Raw genomic sequence first — 20485 nt, 5'->3', positions numbered from 1 at the left:
AAAGCATATTTAGATGCACAACAAAAATTCGGGGAAAAGGTTTCCGTTTTGAAGATAGAGTACATATAGTTTGAATTGGCTAAAAATGCAGCCAAAAAAGTATTCGGACAGTTAACTATTAGTTGAAACAAATGTCCTTTCTCGCTTAACTACTACCTTGTAGGACCATTTACATTCTTGATGACCTGTTTTAACCTGTTTGGGATAAAATTAACAATTTTTCAAATATCCCTCTGTGAATTGCTGACCATTTTTTTACAAGAGCTCGGTTTAAGACATTTTGATAAGAAATCGAATGATTTCTCATTATAGAAATGAAATTATCTAAAAAGATGTTCGAACGGGTTCAAATCTAAACTGAATACTGATGTTTCGATAGAGCTAGGACAATTGTATGGTGCCTACCGTTTACAATTATCGACAATATGTTTAGATTCAACATCCCGGTACAATATGTGTGTACCACACAATTACAATTTTACTTTAATTTCGCATAAAATTGTTCAGATAATTGAGTTTACACTTAGTTCTATCCAAAAATATATATATCTTTGCTACCTCGGAGCTTTCCATGCGCCCCAACAAGGTATGACACTAACCGCATTGCTTGTTTACTTGCTGACGAGTGATTTTCCTCTTGTAACCCTTCTCTTTTAGTTATTCCTGCATAAGTGTTGTTGGTGTCATACCTTGTTGGGGTGCATGGAAAGCTCCGAGGTAGCAAAGATATATATTTTTGGATAGAACTAAGTGTAAACTTAATTACCTGAACAATTTTAGGCGAAATTAAGGCAAAATTGTAATTGTGTGGTACATACATATTGTACCGGGATGTTGAATCTAAACATACTGTCGATATTTGTAAGTGGTAAGCACCATATAATTGTCCTAGCGCTATCGAAACATCAGTATTCAATCTAGATTTGAACCCTTTCGAACATCTTTTTAGATAATTTCATTTCTATAATGAGAAATCATTCGATTTCCTATCAAAATGACTTAAACCGAGCTCTTGTAAAAAAATGGTCAGCAATTCACAGAGGGATATTTGAAAAATTGTTAATTTTATCCCAAACAGATTAAAACTGGTCATCAAGAATGTAAATGGTCCTACAAGGTAGTAGTTGAGCGAGAAAGGACATTTGTTTCAACTAATAGTTAACTGTCCGAATACTTTTTTGGCTGCATTTTTAGCCAATTCAAACTATATGTACTCTATCTTCAAAACGGAAAGCTTCTCCCCGAAATTTTGTTGTGCATCTAAATATGCTTTAGTTAAAAATTGTTTTAAAAAATATGTGTTATCATTCTTTGCAAAAATATTGCGCAAAATTACTAAAAGAAAAATTTATGCGCTGCTGTCCGAATACTTTTTTGGTTGACTGTAAATACATGGCTGAAATGCAACACAAATTACGTGCGTTTCATTTTCCTTCTTAACACCCATATCTCTCGTTACTTCGGTTCGATTCGTCGAGCAGTTGAAGGGAACTTAATCGACTAGTAGTCTGCTTGAAATGCTCGTATTCCTTCCCGTCTGGAGGCCACCGTTCGTGTAGTTATATTAAAGCGACGGCATAAACAGCACACAAAAGAAACTGCAAAAAATAGCGGCGCAACGAAGAGACCATGGCAATGTGCTCGTAGAGAATGGTACTGGTACCATACGAAGCCGAAATGAAGCCAAACTATAGTAGAGGTGCGATTGCTTCATCGTCGCTAGAATAGAATGTAATGAAGGTGACGATTACAGGGCCTGACTAGTGTATCTCTTATACGGTTTTAAAGATTTTGATTACACAAACTATGAAACTTTTACGAGCGTGATGAATAACCTTCAAAAATGAGAGCAAAATTTGTAAGCAAAATCCACTCTGTAACTTGACAGTTTGAACTCTTGTAATAGTAGTTGTGGCGCTTTCCCAAGCAAACTTGTTCCGGGACGGAACTAAACTTTCTGAAGCAGTCAACTATTTTTATTAACGACGCTCAAACTGTAAAATATTTATTTTGGTTAATATACAGTTTTTCTTAAATTCTACTTCACTTACAATAAAGTGGTTTCTTCTCCCACTTGCAACTTCCTTTTGTTTCACTTTAATCGCACTTAATCCTATTTTGTAATTATAATTTTAATTCAGTTTACATTTCAGATCATTCTTTGGTATTTTAAACTTACGGTTTATTTAGGAATTGTTTAGTTGCCCAACTTCGGTTCAGCTATCCTAACGTCGGATTTATGTATTTCTCCCGCTTCGTTTAGTATTTTGCTGTTGCTATCGGAGTCTCCGGTTAATTTGCATGGTTTTGATTAACTACATTTCTTACTTACAATCTAAATTCCTATACTTTTGGAACTTTTGGCGAGAATTTTCCTTTTCAGGTTTGCACCGCGATTCACCGTTTCTGCAGGTAAGTAAATACAATAGTAAGTATCTTTCTTCGACTTTCATCACTAAATAGCTGTTTCTTTTCACTATCTTCTACTTACAGGCTTCCAAACAGAATTACGGAACGATTTTGTCCCTCCTACCACCAAGCGCAACACTATTTTATTCGAAAAAGGCTTTGAAAACTTTTACTTTCGACAAACTACACTTTGTTTACTTTTAGTAGTAATCTAGCTAATTCACGATGGCGATTTTAGGCTCCACTTCTAGTCTATATTACTTTACTACTACCACTACATCTACACCTACTCCGTCCTCTCGTTTATTTACATCAGGCGTATGAAACTGAAGGGTAAAGTAGCTAACATCTTTTTACGCTTCCTACACGTCCGACACAAAAAGAAAAAAAGCAAAAAAGTAACTTTGTTCGGGAGCTTACCAATACAGATTCATCCGAGGCTGAAGTTAGAGCGGGCTACTCACAAATACATTTTGTCCGAGGCAAAGTTTGTTGTGGGCTAGATGAGATGTTGGCTACACGAAAAATGTATGGGAATGACATTTGTGACAGCGGGGTGATTTACATCGTCTCTCTATCCCTTTCGTATCATCAGTACTCATTTGACGTACCGCAGCGCAGTGTTGCCAGAAATACATCTGCGGTGTTGCAACAAAACTAATACATAAACAAGTATCCAGCTTTTTACGAGCCATAATGGCGGACGGCGTTCGTCATATTTGAGCAGCATTCTTGACATTCCCCTAGTACATCGCACGTTTTCTTTCCGTACATTCGTTTAGTTTTACCGTGAACGCGCGGAAAGCAAACGTGCGATGTATTAGGGAAATGTCAAAAATGCTGTCGAAATATTACGAACACGTCCGCCATTATGGCTCGTAAAAAGCTGGATAGTAGCAGAAGGCATCTATAAACAATTCTAAATACTTAGTATACCCGATTAAAAAAAAGTGAAAAACGATTTTTGTCTATGGCTCAACGCACTGTGCGACCCCTCATTTTAGCTACCTTGCCGTAAGACGTAGTCCTATACGTCTAAAGCAAGTGTTCAGAATCAAACCGATCGAACGAACGGGTTTTTAAATATAAATGATTTTTTACACGCTTTGTCTTATTACACATATATTTATTATCCTATGGTATTTTTTCAATATAATGCAATATCTCGAATCCTACCTCAACCATAATTAAAAAAATTATCATCCATTCTAATCGTACGTGATGCGTATCGTTTAAATTAGAATTAATCAAATCAGCTAAATCAATACAATGGTTTAATTTTTCATTCATAACTCTTGTCCGTCGACTGATGCTAAAATAGGAGCATGTTTGCTGATAAAGTTTCTCTAGTTGCTCGCGATCCCAATAAAAATCTGGAACATCCAACAAGTCAGAGCTCAAGTTAATCAAATGACGTAAAGCAAAAAGCTCTCCTGTTTTCCGTAACATTTCCGAGCGAGATATTTGAATGCTGCGTCCTTTTTTCAAGTTTCCCGTGACATAAGCCATTGATTCAATGTATCGCTCTAGAGAGGCCTCCCAGATACCCAACTTAACTGTTAGAGACATCGCATTTGAATATGTATACCTTTCCATTCCGGAATCGTCATTCTTCGATATGTAGAAGCTATCGTTTTTAAGTCTTGCTATTGCTTCTCCGGTATTGTATAACATTACTTCACTTTCCTGTAAAACGGTAGTTTCATCGTAGGCATCCTAGTAAATAAAACAAGAAGAAACGAATAACTATAGAAATATAAACAAATGTGTTTATATGAAGATGAAGAATATGTCTTTGATGAAGGTAAATATTTAAGTTTCGATGCTACGCCTTGTCAAAAAACCCGATTTAATCCACCTAGTGGTGAAAGGAACCTTTGTTATACGGTCTTACTTGCACTTTGAGATAGAAATCGACACGTCTTCGGAACATAATTCATCTGTTGGTTAACGGTTGCGTAGTGCGTTGGTTTTCATAAAATTTTGGGAAATTGAATAAGTTTACAAAATTTGTATAGAATTTTGATAGATCCTTTTTTATGAAATTATACTGAGTAAGGGTAAGTTGGTTGTTACTAATTTGAGTAAGTGTAAGTAAAAGCAAGTTGTAATAGGAAATATTATTCTTTAACATATACATTGCGTAGTGAGTCTAGCTTATATGTTTTTGAACTACGCATAAATTTCTGTAATCCCATTCTTTTTGTTTGACATTAATAAAGTTTTCTTGAATAAATTTCATCAATTTTTATTAACCTTCGGTTACTCACGCTGTTGCATTTTTTACAACACGTATAGGTTTTGTTATAAAGTTACAAATCGCTGTTTAACTAACGTATATTCTTCAATTAACTTGTTATGAGCAAAACGTCATAATTATTCAATGCATTAATACTTTAAATTGTTGGGAAAATAGATCAGCATAAACCGTCATCACAGAAACGAAGCAATCAGCATGCCAGGTGTACCAGAATTTGGCCCCAACTGGAATTTTCTCTCGTTTTTTCATATAGAAAAATAGTGTTTGTATGCAGCGAAACTATCAGCAAATGTAAAATGTTTAAAATGTATCAGGCTGCTGGTAGTCGAGTAAACCGGGGTCAAAATTAGGGTATTTTTAATAATCAAAGTTCTACAGTTCCTAAACAAGCAAACATAGAAGTATACTATTTTCAGCAAAGTTGTGTAATGTGGCTATTTGTACAATTGTAGTACATAAAAAAGTCATACAACAATTACAAAAACAGCAAAAATAGAAAAATTGATTTTACAAATTCATATACAATAAATAAGATTTTTCTATCTTCACTGCAGAGATAGAAGGTTACTATCTTCTGCAACATTTCTTGTAATAATATTTTCTAAAACTTTGTAGAACACATCAATGTGTTATATTGAAACTGAAGCAAAATAATTTTTTATTTCACTTTTAAGGGGATTAATCAAAATTTAAATTGCATCAGACGATAGAACTTTCAATTTCCAGAAATTCTTCTGAAGGTTCCATAAACCTTAAACCAAGTTTTCCCAGTCAAAATTCTAGTGCGCATGTCTTTTTGGCTTTGGGCCATTGTGCGCGCGAGTAACCGTTTTACAAAATTTGGCGCGAGTGTTGGAGGGTTTATATCTTTTGATCGGCAAAACCGATTCTTCTGAAATTTTGCAGATATATTTGCAGCTTTAAAATCTCTAATTTGATGCCAAAATAATTCAAACTAGATAAATCATGAAATCGTTATAAATTATTGTAAATTTTAATGTGTTGTGTTATGAGCAATTGATCATAACTTTCAAATTAAACGTCCAATCAAAAAACAAATCAATAGTGATCTATTAGGTTATGTTACCTTTCAAATGAGACTAATAGCACCTAAATCGGTTTAGTCATCTCTAAGAAACAGGCGATAATTATAACCTTGTCAAAACAGGGTTTTAAGCATAACTTTTGAACTACTTGTTTGTTTCCAATAAAATTTACCCGAAAAATTTAGCGTTAACAAGAACTTTCATTTGATACCAAGATCGTTGAAATCGGTTTGGTTCCGGAGAAAATCGTGTCACGTAATTTTCACTTTTTTACATATAATTTTTAAACGAAATGTGACCTCGAAACAATTCAATAGTGATATACTAGGCAACAATACCTTTCAAACAAAAGTAACAGCGAACAAATCGGTTCAGCCATCTCCAAGAAACAGGCGATAGAAAAGTTGCGCCCCGCACATACACACACACACATACACAACACACACACACACACACACACACACACACACACACACACACACACACACACACACACACACACACACACACACACACACACACACACACACACACACACACACACACACACACACACACACACACACACACACACACCACAACCACACAACCCCACACACCAAACAACCACACACACACACACGCACACACACACACGCACACACGCACACACACGCACACACACACACGCACACACACACACGCACACACACACACGCACACACACACACGCACACACACACACGCACACACACACACGCACACACACACACGCACACACACACATACGCACACACAGAAAATGCTCAGTTTTCGAAACTGAGTCGAATGGTATATAACATTCGGCCCGCAGGACCTTCTTTCCATTTCCGGTTTTCCAAGTGATTTCTATACCTTTATACTATATATTTATATAGTAGAAAGGCAAAACGTTTTACCATAGTGACTCGTCCTGTGCCTTGGAATGACAAATTTTCTCAGTCTCAACCCTCTGAAGTATTGCAGCTTGCTGTATAAATAATCCGGACTCTTAGACTTAAGGAGCTTATGAATGGTTATACATGCCCTCGCTTTAGCAAAGTTATAGAAAAAAAAACCGAGAAGGCTTTTTTGAAGATGAGTTACTCGTGAAAACCTGTTTAAATTATATATAAACCGCACACAACAATTAAGAGCAATTCTGATTCTATCAGTTACAGCAGCTGATGCACTGGGTAACAAATAATCAATTGCAATAAAGTGAGGAAGAATGTAACATTTGAATACTTTTAGTTTAGTTTCACTTGTAAGCCAACTGGCCCAGCCAGCAAGTGATCGCAGAGCAGCATAAATTTTGCCGCACTGTTTCAATAAATGTTTACTCCAATCAAATTTAGAATCAACTACAACTCCTAGAAATAATTGCGGATAACTCTGTTCCGAAATGTGCCCAGATTGAGAGATGTATATAGCATTCGTTTTGGAAGCATTTAGTTGAAGAGAGTTTCTGTTTGACCAATTTAAAATATTACTTAGATCGTTATTTATCATTGAGCTTATCTGGCTTTCAGTATGATTTTGGCAATAAAAATATAGTTGGACATCGTCGGCAAACATGTGAAGCTGACAATGACTAACAACAGAAGGAAGGTCATTAACATAAAGGGAAAACAATATTGGACCCAATACCGATCCTTGTGGAACCCCAGACATAATCGGTAAGAAACTAGATAATATTCCGTTATGGGAAACAGCCTGATGTCGGTCATTCAGATAAGAGGGAATCAAACCAACTGCAACTTCCGAAAAGCCAAATTTCGAACCCAACTTATGACACAAGTTCGAGTGTGAAATAGTGTCGAAAGCTTTAGAATAATCTAATAGAATCATAATAACTCTATTACCCTCATCAAGAATACCTCCTATATCATAACTTTAAGCATAGCTGTCTTAGTGCTATGTGCAGGGCGATAACCTGATTGATGAGGGGAGAGTAATCAGTTCTCATTTACGTATGTACAAATTTGCTTCTTCATAATCCTTTCGAAGGCTTTGGAAAGACTACTCAAAATAGAAATAGGGCGAAGATTAGCAATAGCATTGCTATTTTCTTTTTTCTTGATAGGAATAAGCTTTGAGAGTTTCCATTCATAGGGATAGATATTGGATTCTAATATGCAATTGAAGAGATGCGTAATTGGAGTTAAGAAAATTGGCAAAGCAAGTTTAATAAACTTAATGGGAATCTCATCCAAACCTATGGCGTTGGATCGAATTTCGTACAAAGCGTTGATAACATCATTCTCATTAATTAAACGAAAGGAGAAAGTACAGTTTAGACTGTTAACTATATTATTTAGAGAGTTGGTCGGTTGAGAAAAATTTGTAGCGAAATATCTATTGATTTGATCCAATTCAAGGCCTTGTGCAGAATTTCCCATACTACTAGACTTGGTACTGTTAACGTTGAGGTTTTTCACTCTGGACCAAAATTCTTGGCTGCTCATGTTGGTATTGAAGATATTTTCGTAATAGTTTTTCTTGGCATTGTTTTTCAAACTAGTAACCTTGTAACGTTTGCTTTTATACAGTTTATGATCATATTCCGTTTTTGAGATCTTCCACTGTCTGTGCAATAAATTTCTTTCAATTATAGCCCGCTCAATATCAGAACCAAACCACGGAATAGTTCTGTTCTTTTTACAAATCGATTTCAGAGGCACACATTTTGAAAACATATTTCTTACACTAGTATTAAAAAATTCAGTCAGAATATCGGGATTATTAATACTGTAAAAATATTCCCAATCGATATTTACAAATTCAGCTAAGACTTGTTCGGGGTTTATATTTTTATAGTCCCTAAATTTAAACTCACTTTTCAGATCCTCTAAATCATAGTTTAAACAAGCAAATACCAGGTCGTGATTTGATATTCCAGGCATGCTAAGCTGATTAAACCTTAAACATTTGTTAGGTTTATTGGTGAGAATAAGATCCAATTGTGAACAACCATTTTGATGAAAATAAGTAGGTTCGTTCCCCAGATTAGTCAAACTTAGAGTTGTCATAATATTATTAAATTCAAAAACTTTTCTCGTTGAACTATCCCTAAGATTCGTGTTAAATTCTCCTAACAAAATTATATCATCATAAGAAGCACCAAAGGCATCCAATTTCTCAAGCAGCAACTCGCTACATGATAATTCAGGTGGATTATAGACAGCACCAACCAAAAGTTTATCATTTTTTGTACGAATTTCATCCAATATGTACTCAGTGCTTGCAGATCCGCTTACAGTTAGAGAAACATCAAGTATTTTATGTTGAATATTATTTTTCACATAAATCAACACACCGCCACCCAGTCTACCAATTCTGTCATGTCTAATAATGTTATAGTCATTAATGGTTATCGCTGTATCAGCGGTTCTGTCATTTAACCAAGTTTCCACGACGCAAACTACATCTACACCTGAAGTAACGATAATCTGTTTCAACTCTTCAAACTTCGACATTCTTCTTGCGCAGATGCTTTGAACGTTAACGCAGCACACTGATAATTTCTTAGGTGAAATAGCAACTTTCAGAACTATCCCAGGCAAACTATAATTCGTTGAGGTGTTGGATGAAACAATACTATCCATAGAACTCACCCAAAAAGAACAGCAAAGTCAGAAACGGAGAAAGATGTCTAGACCTAACAACAAATTTTCTAATCTTAAATGAAATTAACTTACCTTAACTTAATAATCTTAACTCTAATCATTTCAGCAACTGAAATAGTTCATCAAATACCTATGCAGAAAACTTGCTAGAAGTGATTGAAAATATAGTGATTGTTTTGTTAACCCTAGAGCGGTCGCGCTAGTGTACTGAGTACACGCGTTTTCGAAAAACGCGAAAAAATCATCGAAATTTTAATCAAATCACACCAGGTTTTGGTTGTATTCGAAGATCTACTCTTCCTCTTTCTAATGATGCCAAAATATAGCAAAAAGAAATAAAAAAAGTGGTCGAAAGATGCTTGTAAAAATGATGTGTCCGCGCGCGTGTAACTTTTTTCATTTCAAAAAAGTTACGTTAGTGGTCGCGCTGGTGTACTGAGTACACGGCGGTCAATAGCTCAAGTTTGTGAATAGATAGAAGGATGCGACTTTCGACAAAGTTGCTTATCTAGTTAAGACACATCCCGTGATATACAACAAAGTTCGGAACTGTTTCGCTAGATGGCGCTAATAAGGAAGAAATTAAATTCATTTAGGAATATTTTTGAACCGTAATGAGCTAGAAGGTTGCTATTTACTACAAAGTTGTTTGTAAAGCCAAGACGCATTTGGTAACGAACACTGAAGTTTGGAACTAGTCCGCTAGATGGAGTACACGGTGAAATTTATTCATTTGGCGATATTTCCGAACCATGACGAGATAGAAGGTTGATGTTTTCGTTGTTTATCAGGTCAAGATACTTCCGATGATGGTAAATAAAATTCGGAATTAAGTCAGTAGTAGGTGGAGATGCTGAGAAAATAAAATTATTTTCGGAATATTTCGGAACCATGATGACATAGAACACTGTTGTTCGCTACAAAGTGGTTTCTGTAGTCAAAACACGTTAGATAACACATCGTTGTCCTTTTCATCATTGATTGCGTTGTCAATTCCAGTCAATCAACAGCTATTTTTATGGTTTTCTGACAGAAGCAATTGATACGTATTGCTTCAACTATTATCAAAAGACAAGATGAAGAGCACAGGCTGATCAAAATGCTTTTGACGAAGCAATTTCGTCGTCTACATCGTGTATCCAGAAATATCACCAGGAAAAGATTCCTGGAAACCCGTGCTGCGTTTCCATCTTCAAAAATATTCTTCAAACATTCGTCAAACATATTTTAGAGTGTTTGAGTCCCTATTCTTCCCAGGGTCGCTAATAGGTTTATTCGAAAATCTGGCAAACACGAATAAATGCCTGGCCAAAATCTGGCCAACCGACGGGGAGGACTTTTTCGGGAAACGTCTTGCCAGTTTTGTTCAACGCAGATACAAAATGTTGTCTGAAATTAGGAGTGATGACTCTTTTCCAGAACGGAAAAACAGAAATCTGACAAAAATCTGGGACATTACCAAATATCTGGAAGATTTTGAACTTTGTCTGGCCTGCAATAACAAATCTGGTAAAATCTAGATTTATCAGCAAAGCAAAACAATGCATGGATATAAACGTCCTTCAGAACTTGACCCTTCTTTATCGATAGACTTCGCAGCCGGTTATTAGAGTACAGGAAAATCACTGGGCTAGTGCAAAGATCCTATTAACTCTGTAGCGACACCGCCCAGTCGCTACTCGGACATACGACGACTGGCTTGTTGGGCCAGCATCGTAGCCCGGGCTAACTTGGCGGGCAGGGTTAATGGCAACGTTGATGCTTGCAATTTATTATTATCGTGTGCGTGATGATAAAACCAAAGCTATTTGTTTTGCTAACGCGACAACACGACTGAAGTATCGTAAGTGTGCTATTTGGGTAAGTTGAATAAGTATCATGTATCTCTAGGTGAGATATGTGCATTATTCAGTTTGTCAACATTGTCGATGATTCACAAACTCTGTTTTGGAAAAATCGCCATGAGAATACTATTTGCACACATTTTGGTATTCTTTTACAGACCAGATAAACCATTTTACCGTTTATTCGACATAAGCTGAGATATCGCAAAAAGAAATATGATTTTACCAACTGCGACATCTAGCGGGACAGTTCCGAATTTAACCGATCATTTTCAAATTCGTCTTGTCTAGACACACAACTTTGTCAAAAACCGCAACGTTCTATCCTATGATGGTCTTGAGATATCATCATAATTTGACCACGTGCGCCATCTAGTGAGACAGTTTAAAACTTTGTTATGCATTACCAAATGTGTCTTGTTCGAACAAATAACTTTGTAGAACACAGTAACATTCTATCTTGTCACGACTCTGAGATATTCCAAAAAAATCAATATGCTCGTTATAAGCGCCATCTACCGTATCAGTTCCGAATTTTGTTGTCCGCAGTCAGATTGATCTCGTCCAGATAAACAACTTTGCCAAAGACAGCAACCTTCTATTTCTTCTCAGTCCCGAAATATTAGAGATTCTAGTATCGATATTCTAGAATCATTTGTTTTGGTCGCCATTTGCGCCATCTAGCGAATCAGTTCTCAAACTTTGTTATTCGTTTCCAGATGCGTCTTAAATAGATAAACAACTTTGTCGAAAACCGCAACCTTCTATCTCACGTCAGTCCTGAGATATAGGCAGTATTATTCGCCGTGTACTCAGTACACGACGCGACCGCTTACGTAACTTTTTTTAACGCGACCGCTCTAGGGTTAAAGCAGTTCGCACGATAACTGGCAGTAGCATTTTCTCATCAGAGGTCAGATGGACCACCCATCTAACAGCGTAAAAATAGCAGCAGCAGCAACTCCCAACTCGTAGACTGTCAGCACCATCAGCACCATCCACCGATGAACGATGAAAACTTTTAGGAGCGAAACATGGGAATGAATGATGGGATTGGTGGGAATAAGCAATAGCATAAAAAGGATAGGGTTTAAATTGTAGACTTAACAACTCCATTGAGATCGACGTAGTTGTTAATAACAAATCTACCGTCGGTTGATTCCACGTAGATGACACCACGTCGAGTATAAACAGCTTGAAGCTTTCCATTCCTTTTCATAGACAAAGCATCCGACAGCAAACGTCAGTGAACCTCATGAAATAATACAGCCGATTTCTAATAATATCAGATTTGATGGATTTCGCCCTATTACTTTTGCAGAGCTGAAGGATATTTGTTTTTCTTTAGGGAAATCGGCGGGTATCGACAATGTCAACGCAAAAGTGATACAAGATTGCTTTCATGTCATTGGACGCGACTTGCTGGACCTTGTTAATGAATCGTTGCAAACAGGGCACGTGCCTAAGGTTTGGAAAGAATCAATTGTGATTCTTATTCCCAAAGTTAATGGGACAGATAAAGCCGAAGAGTACCGTCCTATTAACATATTGCACACATTAGAGAAAATTCTAGAACTTATTGTTAAAGGCCAGCTAATAAATTACTTAAATTGTAATCATTTGCTGATTCCAGAGCAATCAGGCTATCGAGAGGGACACTCTTGTGAAACTGCATTAAATCTGGTACTAGCAAAATGGAAAGAAAAAATCGAAGCTAAAGAGACTATTCTTGCTGTATTTTTGGATCTAAAACGCGCTTTTGAAACAATTTCTAGGCCCATATTGTTACAAACTTTGAAGCGATTTGGTATTGCAGGGATCGCATATAAATGGTTTCAAAGCTATTTATGTGGTAGAACTCAGAAGACTCGCTTTGAAAATTTGAATTCTGATTCCCTTGCTAACACACTTGGTGTACCGCAAGGAAGTGTATTAAGGCCTCTTTTGTTTATAATGTATATAAATGACATGAAACGAGTTTTACGGTTCTGTGACATGAATTTATTTGCTGACGACACTGTTCTATTCATTGCGGCTAAGGATCCTAATGAAATTGTACCACATTTAAACCAATATTTACATTATCTATCGAATTGGTTAAAATTTAAACAACTTAAACTCAACATTAGCAAGACAAAATATTTGATTATTTCGGCCAACTCCAGACCAAACGTGAATGTTGAAATTGATGGTGAGGCAATTGATCGCGTAAACGAAATAAAGTATCTTGGAGTAATCATTGATGACAAGTTAACCTTTAACCCTTTATAAGGCAGTGGCAACTATATTGCCACCAATAAAAATGTATTATTTTGCTTCTATAATTATATTGATGTCATTATAGACACAAAACAAATATTTTTCGTTGGTGGCAATATAATTGCCACGGCCTTATAAAGGGTTAAGCCTCACATTGACAATGTCATCAAAAAAATGGCGAAAAAGTACGGTGTCTTGTGCCGTTTAAAAAATGAATTGACGATTAGTAGTAAAATTCTTTTATATAAGTCAATCATTTTACCACATATAGATTTTTGTTCACCCATCTTGTTCCTCGCAAACGATACACAAATATTGAAGTTGCAGTGCTTGCAAAATAAAGTTATGCGATTGATTTTAAGATGTAATTTTAAGTGTATCTTCCTCATATATTATGCTGGACGCATTGCAATGGCTTTCTGTGTAGCAAAGAGTTTATTTTTTGACAATGGTGTTTCTATATAAAATTCTTAATGGGATGCTGCCTCGATATTTGTGTGATCGAATTGAAAGAGGAAGTGATTTGCATTCGTACAACACTAGAAACGCAGATGATGCAAGAACACCAATTTTTTTGTTTGGAAGATCACAGAACTCTCTGTTGTACAAAGGAATGAACTATTTCAATTCGATGCCTAGACAAATAAAACGTGCAGCAACAATGGCGGAATTCAAAAGGCTTTGTATTTCACACATAAAATCTACTTTATAGTCACAATTCGATTTTTTTTGTATTTTTTAAGAAGATTGTATATTTATTTATTTTTTGTATATGTACTAAAGTAAGTAAAGTATAGTAAAGTAAAGTAAGTCTACTAGTAAGTTATCATGTTCACTGATGATGATGGTGTAGGGTAGCCCGCGCTACCCCACGGATTTCTTCAATGATAATAGTAAAAGAATCTTGGGTTAAACTTAAGCTAGTCGACCAGACGGGTCGACCGGCAACTTACGCCTCCTTTATTAGACCATTTTTCACCTATCGTGCAGCTCTAACTTCTACTTAACATACAGCAAATGTATGTGCGGTGGCTCGCTATTGACAAACAAAAACACTTGCGCAGCCTATGTTGCGAAAAGAATAATAATAGACGCGACCGTGGGCGTTTTTGGTAACTTTAAGCAAAAAATGACAGACTAGGTCAATGTTATAAGTGAAAGACTACCGCGGTTAATATCTTCCGGGACTTAAGTCCGGGCAGGGGCGTTACATCTCCCCACCCTTACAGAGCTGCGAGACATCTCAGAAGGAGATTGCGAGCAGCAGCTAGCGCAGGCAAAATAGGGAACCACCGCGACGATATATGTCTTTGCTATTGATAATTTTTGGCAATATTTACATTCGCTTAGTTATCTTTTTCTTCTTCATTTCTTTAACATTCTGTTCTTCTGTATCTTGGGGCATGTATATTCTTTACGTGAATCCGTAGTGATTACATATTAATTAACTGGTTGTTTGTTACCTTCTTCTTTAATAAATATTTTTCTGTATTAAAATGTTACATATAATGTATTCGTTCTCACAAGCAAAAAGTGCTGCCCTTATGGCCATGTAAGCACAAAAATGAGTAATTTCAATTAATTTTCTTTTTTATAATTTTTTCGTTATACACAAATTTGTCACACAATTTCGTTTTTTTTCGCACCAAACTTATCGTCCTCATCGTCCGGTCCAGGTCACCTCGTCTGTAGCTTCCATAAGTTTTGTCGAACATCTCAGACGATTTTGGGGGAATGGTGGGAGTTTTGAGCGTGTCGGACCAGCTTCTTTCATGTCATCTAGGCGTCTCTAGTATCATCGTCTCGTAGTAACTCGGCTGTCGTCCATTCGTTTTCCCGCGGCTTATTGGCTGCGCGTCCATGCTTCCTCGTTCACGATTGTTATTCAGTACAGTGCGTTTATCGCTGGCTTCAAACGCTTCCAAATTTCATTACGGCCCCATGGCCTACCGCACAATTGGCTAGCGGTCTTTGATCCGTCCAATGGATGATTGTTGTAGTTCTAGAACGAATCCGACTGGTCATATGTAGCGCGACCAGTGGGATCGTAATCCTCAATATCTCAAATTGTGATGATTTTGTAGTAATGCGCAGTCGTCTATATTGGCTTTCGACGACGTTGCGCTCTCGTCTTAGTTTTCTGATTTGTGGCGCTGTCATTTATGATTGCTGCACCTTTGTTGATCACGAAGCTCTTCACATTGACTATTCGGCGTTGTGCTCTTGCATCAATATACCTTCCGCTAATAGGTAAATAGTTAGTTAGGGACGTCCTTCTCAATAAACGTTGTGTTTTTGTTGCTATATGCCTCCACTTGCTGTCTCCTTGGGTTGTCGTCTACCGGTATCACCAGTCCTTGACGCTCGCTACTCCTTACTCCCACTACCTCGTCTATGCTCTTCTAGCATTGAGCCCCGTTGCACAGTGGTCCCATTGGTATCAGAACACGCGTTTTTTTAATTGCGCCGAAATGGTTGATTATACTGGTTAAGTATGTTCAGAGAAATTTCTCAGCGCTAAAAGCTCTTTCGTATGGCATGAACGATTATTTGATTAATCCCCCTAAAAGTAAGATAAAAAATTTATTTTTTGAACAGTAAGAGATACATCAAAACAAAGTTCTGCAAAATTTTTGAAAAAATTATTATAAAGAACTTTGCCAAAGAAAGTAACCTTCTAGCTATAATAGTTTTAGAGATAAAGAACAATTTTTGTGGAGACTTTACGAAAATCAATTTTTTGACAACAGTTCTTTCTACAGTATTTATACGCATTTGACATGTTCGGCAAAGATTTTCTAACAGTCAAATTACATACTTTTCTAGAACATAGTAACTTGCTATCGTCAATATTTGCGGAGAAAATTAAAGTTTTCGTTTAAAAATTATACAATTTTCAACAGCAATAACTCCCAAACATGCAAATATATTCAAGCCATTTATTATCTATGTGAAAGTACAAGAAAAATACTACAAAATGCAAGATAAATTAGCTTGACCCTGGGTATCCCTCTACCAAAACACTCGCATTGAAAATTGTTACTCGGTTGAATTTAATATGGCGTAGTGTAAAAACCGTGTCATCCCGATCAAGTAAGTGTGCAAAATAAATAATAAAAATGTGTAATCCAAGCAGCATGGATTATTTGTAGGGATTCAGAAAAAGATTTTCAAAATTCGTTTTCGGATGAAATTTAATTACTGCAGTTCGAGGTGTACAAATTTCAAAGTGTATTTGAAGATACTTCATCCTCACTATCGCTGTTACTGTGCATATCAGACCTCGTCAAGTATTATCAGCTCGAAAGCTGCATCACTAAAAACGTTTTCTGATGAAGAACTGAAGACAGTAACTTTTTTCGTAAAGTAAGGTTGCGATGGAAGATGGAACCGCAGATCTTAGCGAGTATAAGCCAACATTCATTGATGATGATGGCACGAAGTCCAACTCAAGCCTTTGTGTCACATCAATTGTTCCCATGAAAGCAGTAACAAATGGAAAAAACTACAAGGTATACAGCCCTAAGGGTTGTACGAAAGGGTGACGTAGGACTGTGTCATATAATACTCATTACATTGATAACATGTTTTAATCGATGAAGTATAACTTTATGTCTGATCATTAGATCAAAGACTAATGCAAACTGCATTTATGGCATATGCATATTTGAGTATCTGTGAGTATCATCGTTTCAGTGTTTATTTGTGAAAGAAGAGCGAAATATTCTAATTTAATTCTTCATTGAATCAATGGTGGTTTTGAAAAAAACCGTTTGAAATTGTTTAGTGGCCCTGAAAAGAACTATGTTTGAGCAGATAGCACTTCTTAAAAATCAGTACTACAATTACTGTTGCCAATATATAGATGGATGTCGCTATTCGGTCTTTTAGACTCTAGGATGATGGTTGCCCGCTAATACAGTGGACCCCCGTTCGTTTGAAAGATTCCTAATGCAAACTAACGGGGTTAGTTTTTAATTTGAACAACTAGTAACCCTAAATACGCTGAAGTTTGTGTGAACTGGCTGCCCTGCTCTTTGTTATTGTTTTGGTGGTTTGATTCAGTTGGCAGTTGCAAGGAGCGAATATTTCATTTTCCGATCGGATTTATACCATAACCGTTGGGAAAACGCAATGTGAAACAGATTAAACACGCTAGATCAGTACAAACCAATCGTGTTTATGTGTATTATCCGCATTAGCAAATGATGTCATATTGAGAATGACATTTGAACCATTTTTAGTTTGTACGTCGTACAAACCAACGGGGTTCAAATTAAAAAGTGTTCAGATTAACAACGGTCAAACGAACGGGGGTCCACGGTACAGGAGTGATAAGAAATACCAAATCACTGTAAAGTAGAAATGGATTGATTTGATCAAAATACTGACCGTCCGTCAGTGCGATCGTGCGATAAATGAGCAGACGGCGAACCTAGTGTGCTATTTTATAGTCACTGGCACTGCCGTTGCTACTTGTAAGCTACGGTAGGTGTTGGGGGAAACCAGATCGACTGCTGCTGCTGCTCAAATGACTATCCGACGCTGAATGAGCAAGCATTTTCCATGTTTACCATGGTACAACGCAAAATGGAATGTTAACCATTTAGAAAGTGTAGAAAAATCTTTCAATTCTTCAATTACTATAGTTCCTATAAGAACTGTTTAAGATCACAATGGCCTGCTGCTGAATTTGCTGCTCGTCAGTCGATCCGTTTCCATTTGCCTTCAGTGTTGATTTGCGATAATTACCGCCAAAATGCAATCGGGTTTACCTCAAATTGTTATCGATGTTGCCATTATTGCCGCAAAACTCCTTGGATTTGCCTCCAACTGCCGGTGTTGCCGCCAAAATGCCATCGTTTTCACCTCCAATTACTATCGGTGTTGCCTCCGATTGCTGGTGTTGCCGCCAAATGCCGTTATTTTCGCCACCAATAGCCGTCGATGATAAATACTGACCGTCCGTCAGTGCGATCGTGCGATAAATGAGCAGGCGACGAACTAAGTGTACCATTTTATAGTCACTGGCACTTCCGCTGCTGCTTGTAAGCTAGTGTAGGTGGTGGAGGAAACCATATCGGCTGCTGCTGCTTAAATGATTGTCCGACACTGATTGAGCAAGATATCGAACAATTTCGCATGTCTGCGATGGGGATAATGCAAAATGTAACGTAAAGTGCATCGTGTGGAATTCACGTTGGCCATTGCCCGCTGATTCCGCTTGTCTTCGGGGTCGGTGTTGTCGTCAATAGCCATCGATGTTGCCAATTGGATTGGAAAAGGGGTGTGGCTTACAAAGTGGTCTCAAAGGTTATCATTTGGATCCAAATCCTTTGGTGTATCTAATTGTCGTCCGTGCCTGTGAAGCTAGGCGATCACAAGGGAAATGTATGGGAAAATTCGACCTTAAAACATTACACACATTTTCACTATTTAGCGTATAAAAAATTATTATTAATATATTACTATAAAATTGCTGGATATTTTATCTATCCAACGATATATTAACTGTTATGTTTCGTTCAGTAGTATAGTAGCTATTAGCGTTTGAAATATTTCATTTTAACGTTACACTTCTATTTTTCGTTTTTACAAAGTGCTACCCAGTCCCAGTATAGTAAACAAAGACGTAGTCCTACGTCAAAATATATTCCTAAATCCACATCCATCTTCGACCAGATATGTTTCTTTGAATTAACCTAATTAGATCGTCTTCGATTAGGTATTGCCGGCCGTTGCATCTCCAGTTTGCAAAGGAAACGACTGCACTAACGTTGCAAGAAAAAATTAACATATACCAGTAAATCGCAAAAATTCATCCTACATCCATTGAATGTATAGGTAGGTAGAACGGTAGTGGTTACGAGCTGACGATGACAATGGTGGACAAGGACATACAACAGTTCTGAACTCATCGCACAAGGAAGATCTCTAGAATGGCTACAAATACGGATCTTCTGCCGTCTGGTAGAATCTTCTGATGCGGTAATATCTAGCATGAGGGAACTACCAAATAACAAAAAAGTCATGTCCTCCGAAGATGTACTGCAACTGTTGGTCAGTACATATGATATGCACAATAATAGCGATTGTGAGGATGAAGAATCTTCAAATACACCTCGAACTGCAGTAATTAAATTTCATCCGAAAACGAATTTTGAAAATCTTTTTCTAAACCTCTACAAATAATCCATGCTGCTTGGATTACACATTTTTACCTTTGTTATACTATAACAAAGGTTTAAAAATTGGTCGAAAAACACGAAATTGATCCGAGGCCCGGAGGGCCAAGTCACATATACCAATCGATAGGGTTCGACGATTTGAGCAATGTCTGTGTGTGTGTGTGTGTGTGTGTATGTATGTAATGATTTTTTCTATCGCCTGTTTCTCAGAGATGGCTGAACCGAATCGTTTGCTATTACTTTTGTTTGAAAGGTATTATTGTCTAGTAGATCACTATTGAGTTGCTTCGTGACACGACGTTTCGTTTAAAAGTTATAAACAAAAATGTGAAAAATACGTGACACGGGTTTCTCTAGAACTACATGACCGATTTCAACGATCTTAGTATCAAATGAAAGCCCTTATTAAAGCTAAATTATTCAGAAATTTTTAATTGAAAACAAACAAGTAGTTTAAAAGTTATGCTTAAAAAACCTGTTTTGACAAGGTAATAATTATCGCCTGTTTCTTAGAGATGGCCAAACCGATTTATGCGCTATTAGTCTCATTTGAAAGATAATATATGCTAATAGATCACTATTGAATGGTTTTTTGATTGGACGTTTAATTTGAAAGTTATGAGCAACCGTATACACCACACCAAAATTAACAATAATTTATAATGATTTTAACCAAGATAATTTACCTAATTTCAATTATTTTAATATCAAACGAGAGGTTTTGACACTACGAATATATATGCAAAATTTCATAAGAATTGGTTGTACCGGTCAAAAGATATTAACCCTCGAACACTCGCGCCAACTTTTGCAACACAGTTACTCGCGGGCACTATAACCCCAAACCAAAGAA

At 36.8% G+C, this 20485-nt stretch overlaps 1 protein-coding gene across 3 annotated transcripts in view; it reads right to left on the bottom strand.

The window, feature by feature from the left end:
• Positions 1-3295: 3295 nt before the first annotated feature.
• Positions 3296-20485, bottom strand: part of LOC128742392 (required for meiotic nuclear division protein 1 homolog) — a 59040-nt gene continuing 41850 nt past the window's right edge. The window contains exon 3 of one of the 3 annotated variants that reach the window (XM_053838740.1): positions 3296-4125. In XM_053838740.1, coding sequence (XP_053694715.1) covers positions 3544-4125 — 582 coding nt within the window. In that variant the 3' untranslated portion in view covers positions 3296-3543. The remainder of the gene's footprint in view (positions 4126-20485) is intronic. The other 2 variants (XM_053838739.1, XM_053838738.1) reach the window with 2 other exon arrangements.

Source organism: Sabethes cyaneus, chromosome 3, assembly GCF_943734655.1.
Source record: "Sabethes cyaneus chromosome 3, idSabCyanKW18_F2, whole genome shotgun sequence".
NCBI classification, from domain to species: domain Eukaryota; kingdom Metazoa; phylum Arthropoda; class Insecta; order Diptera; family Culicidae; genus Sabethes; species Sabethes cyaneus.
This window is presented reverse-complemented; position numbering and strand designations above follow the sequence as displayed.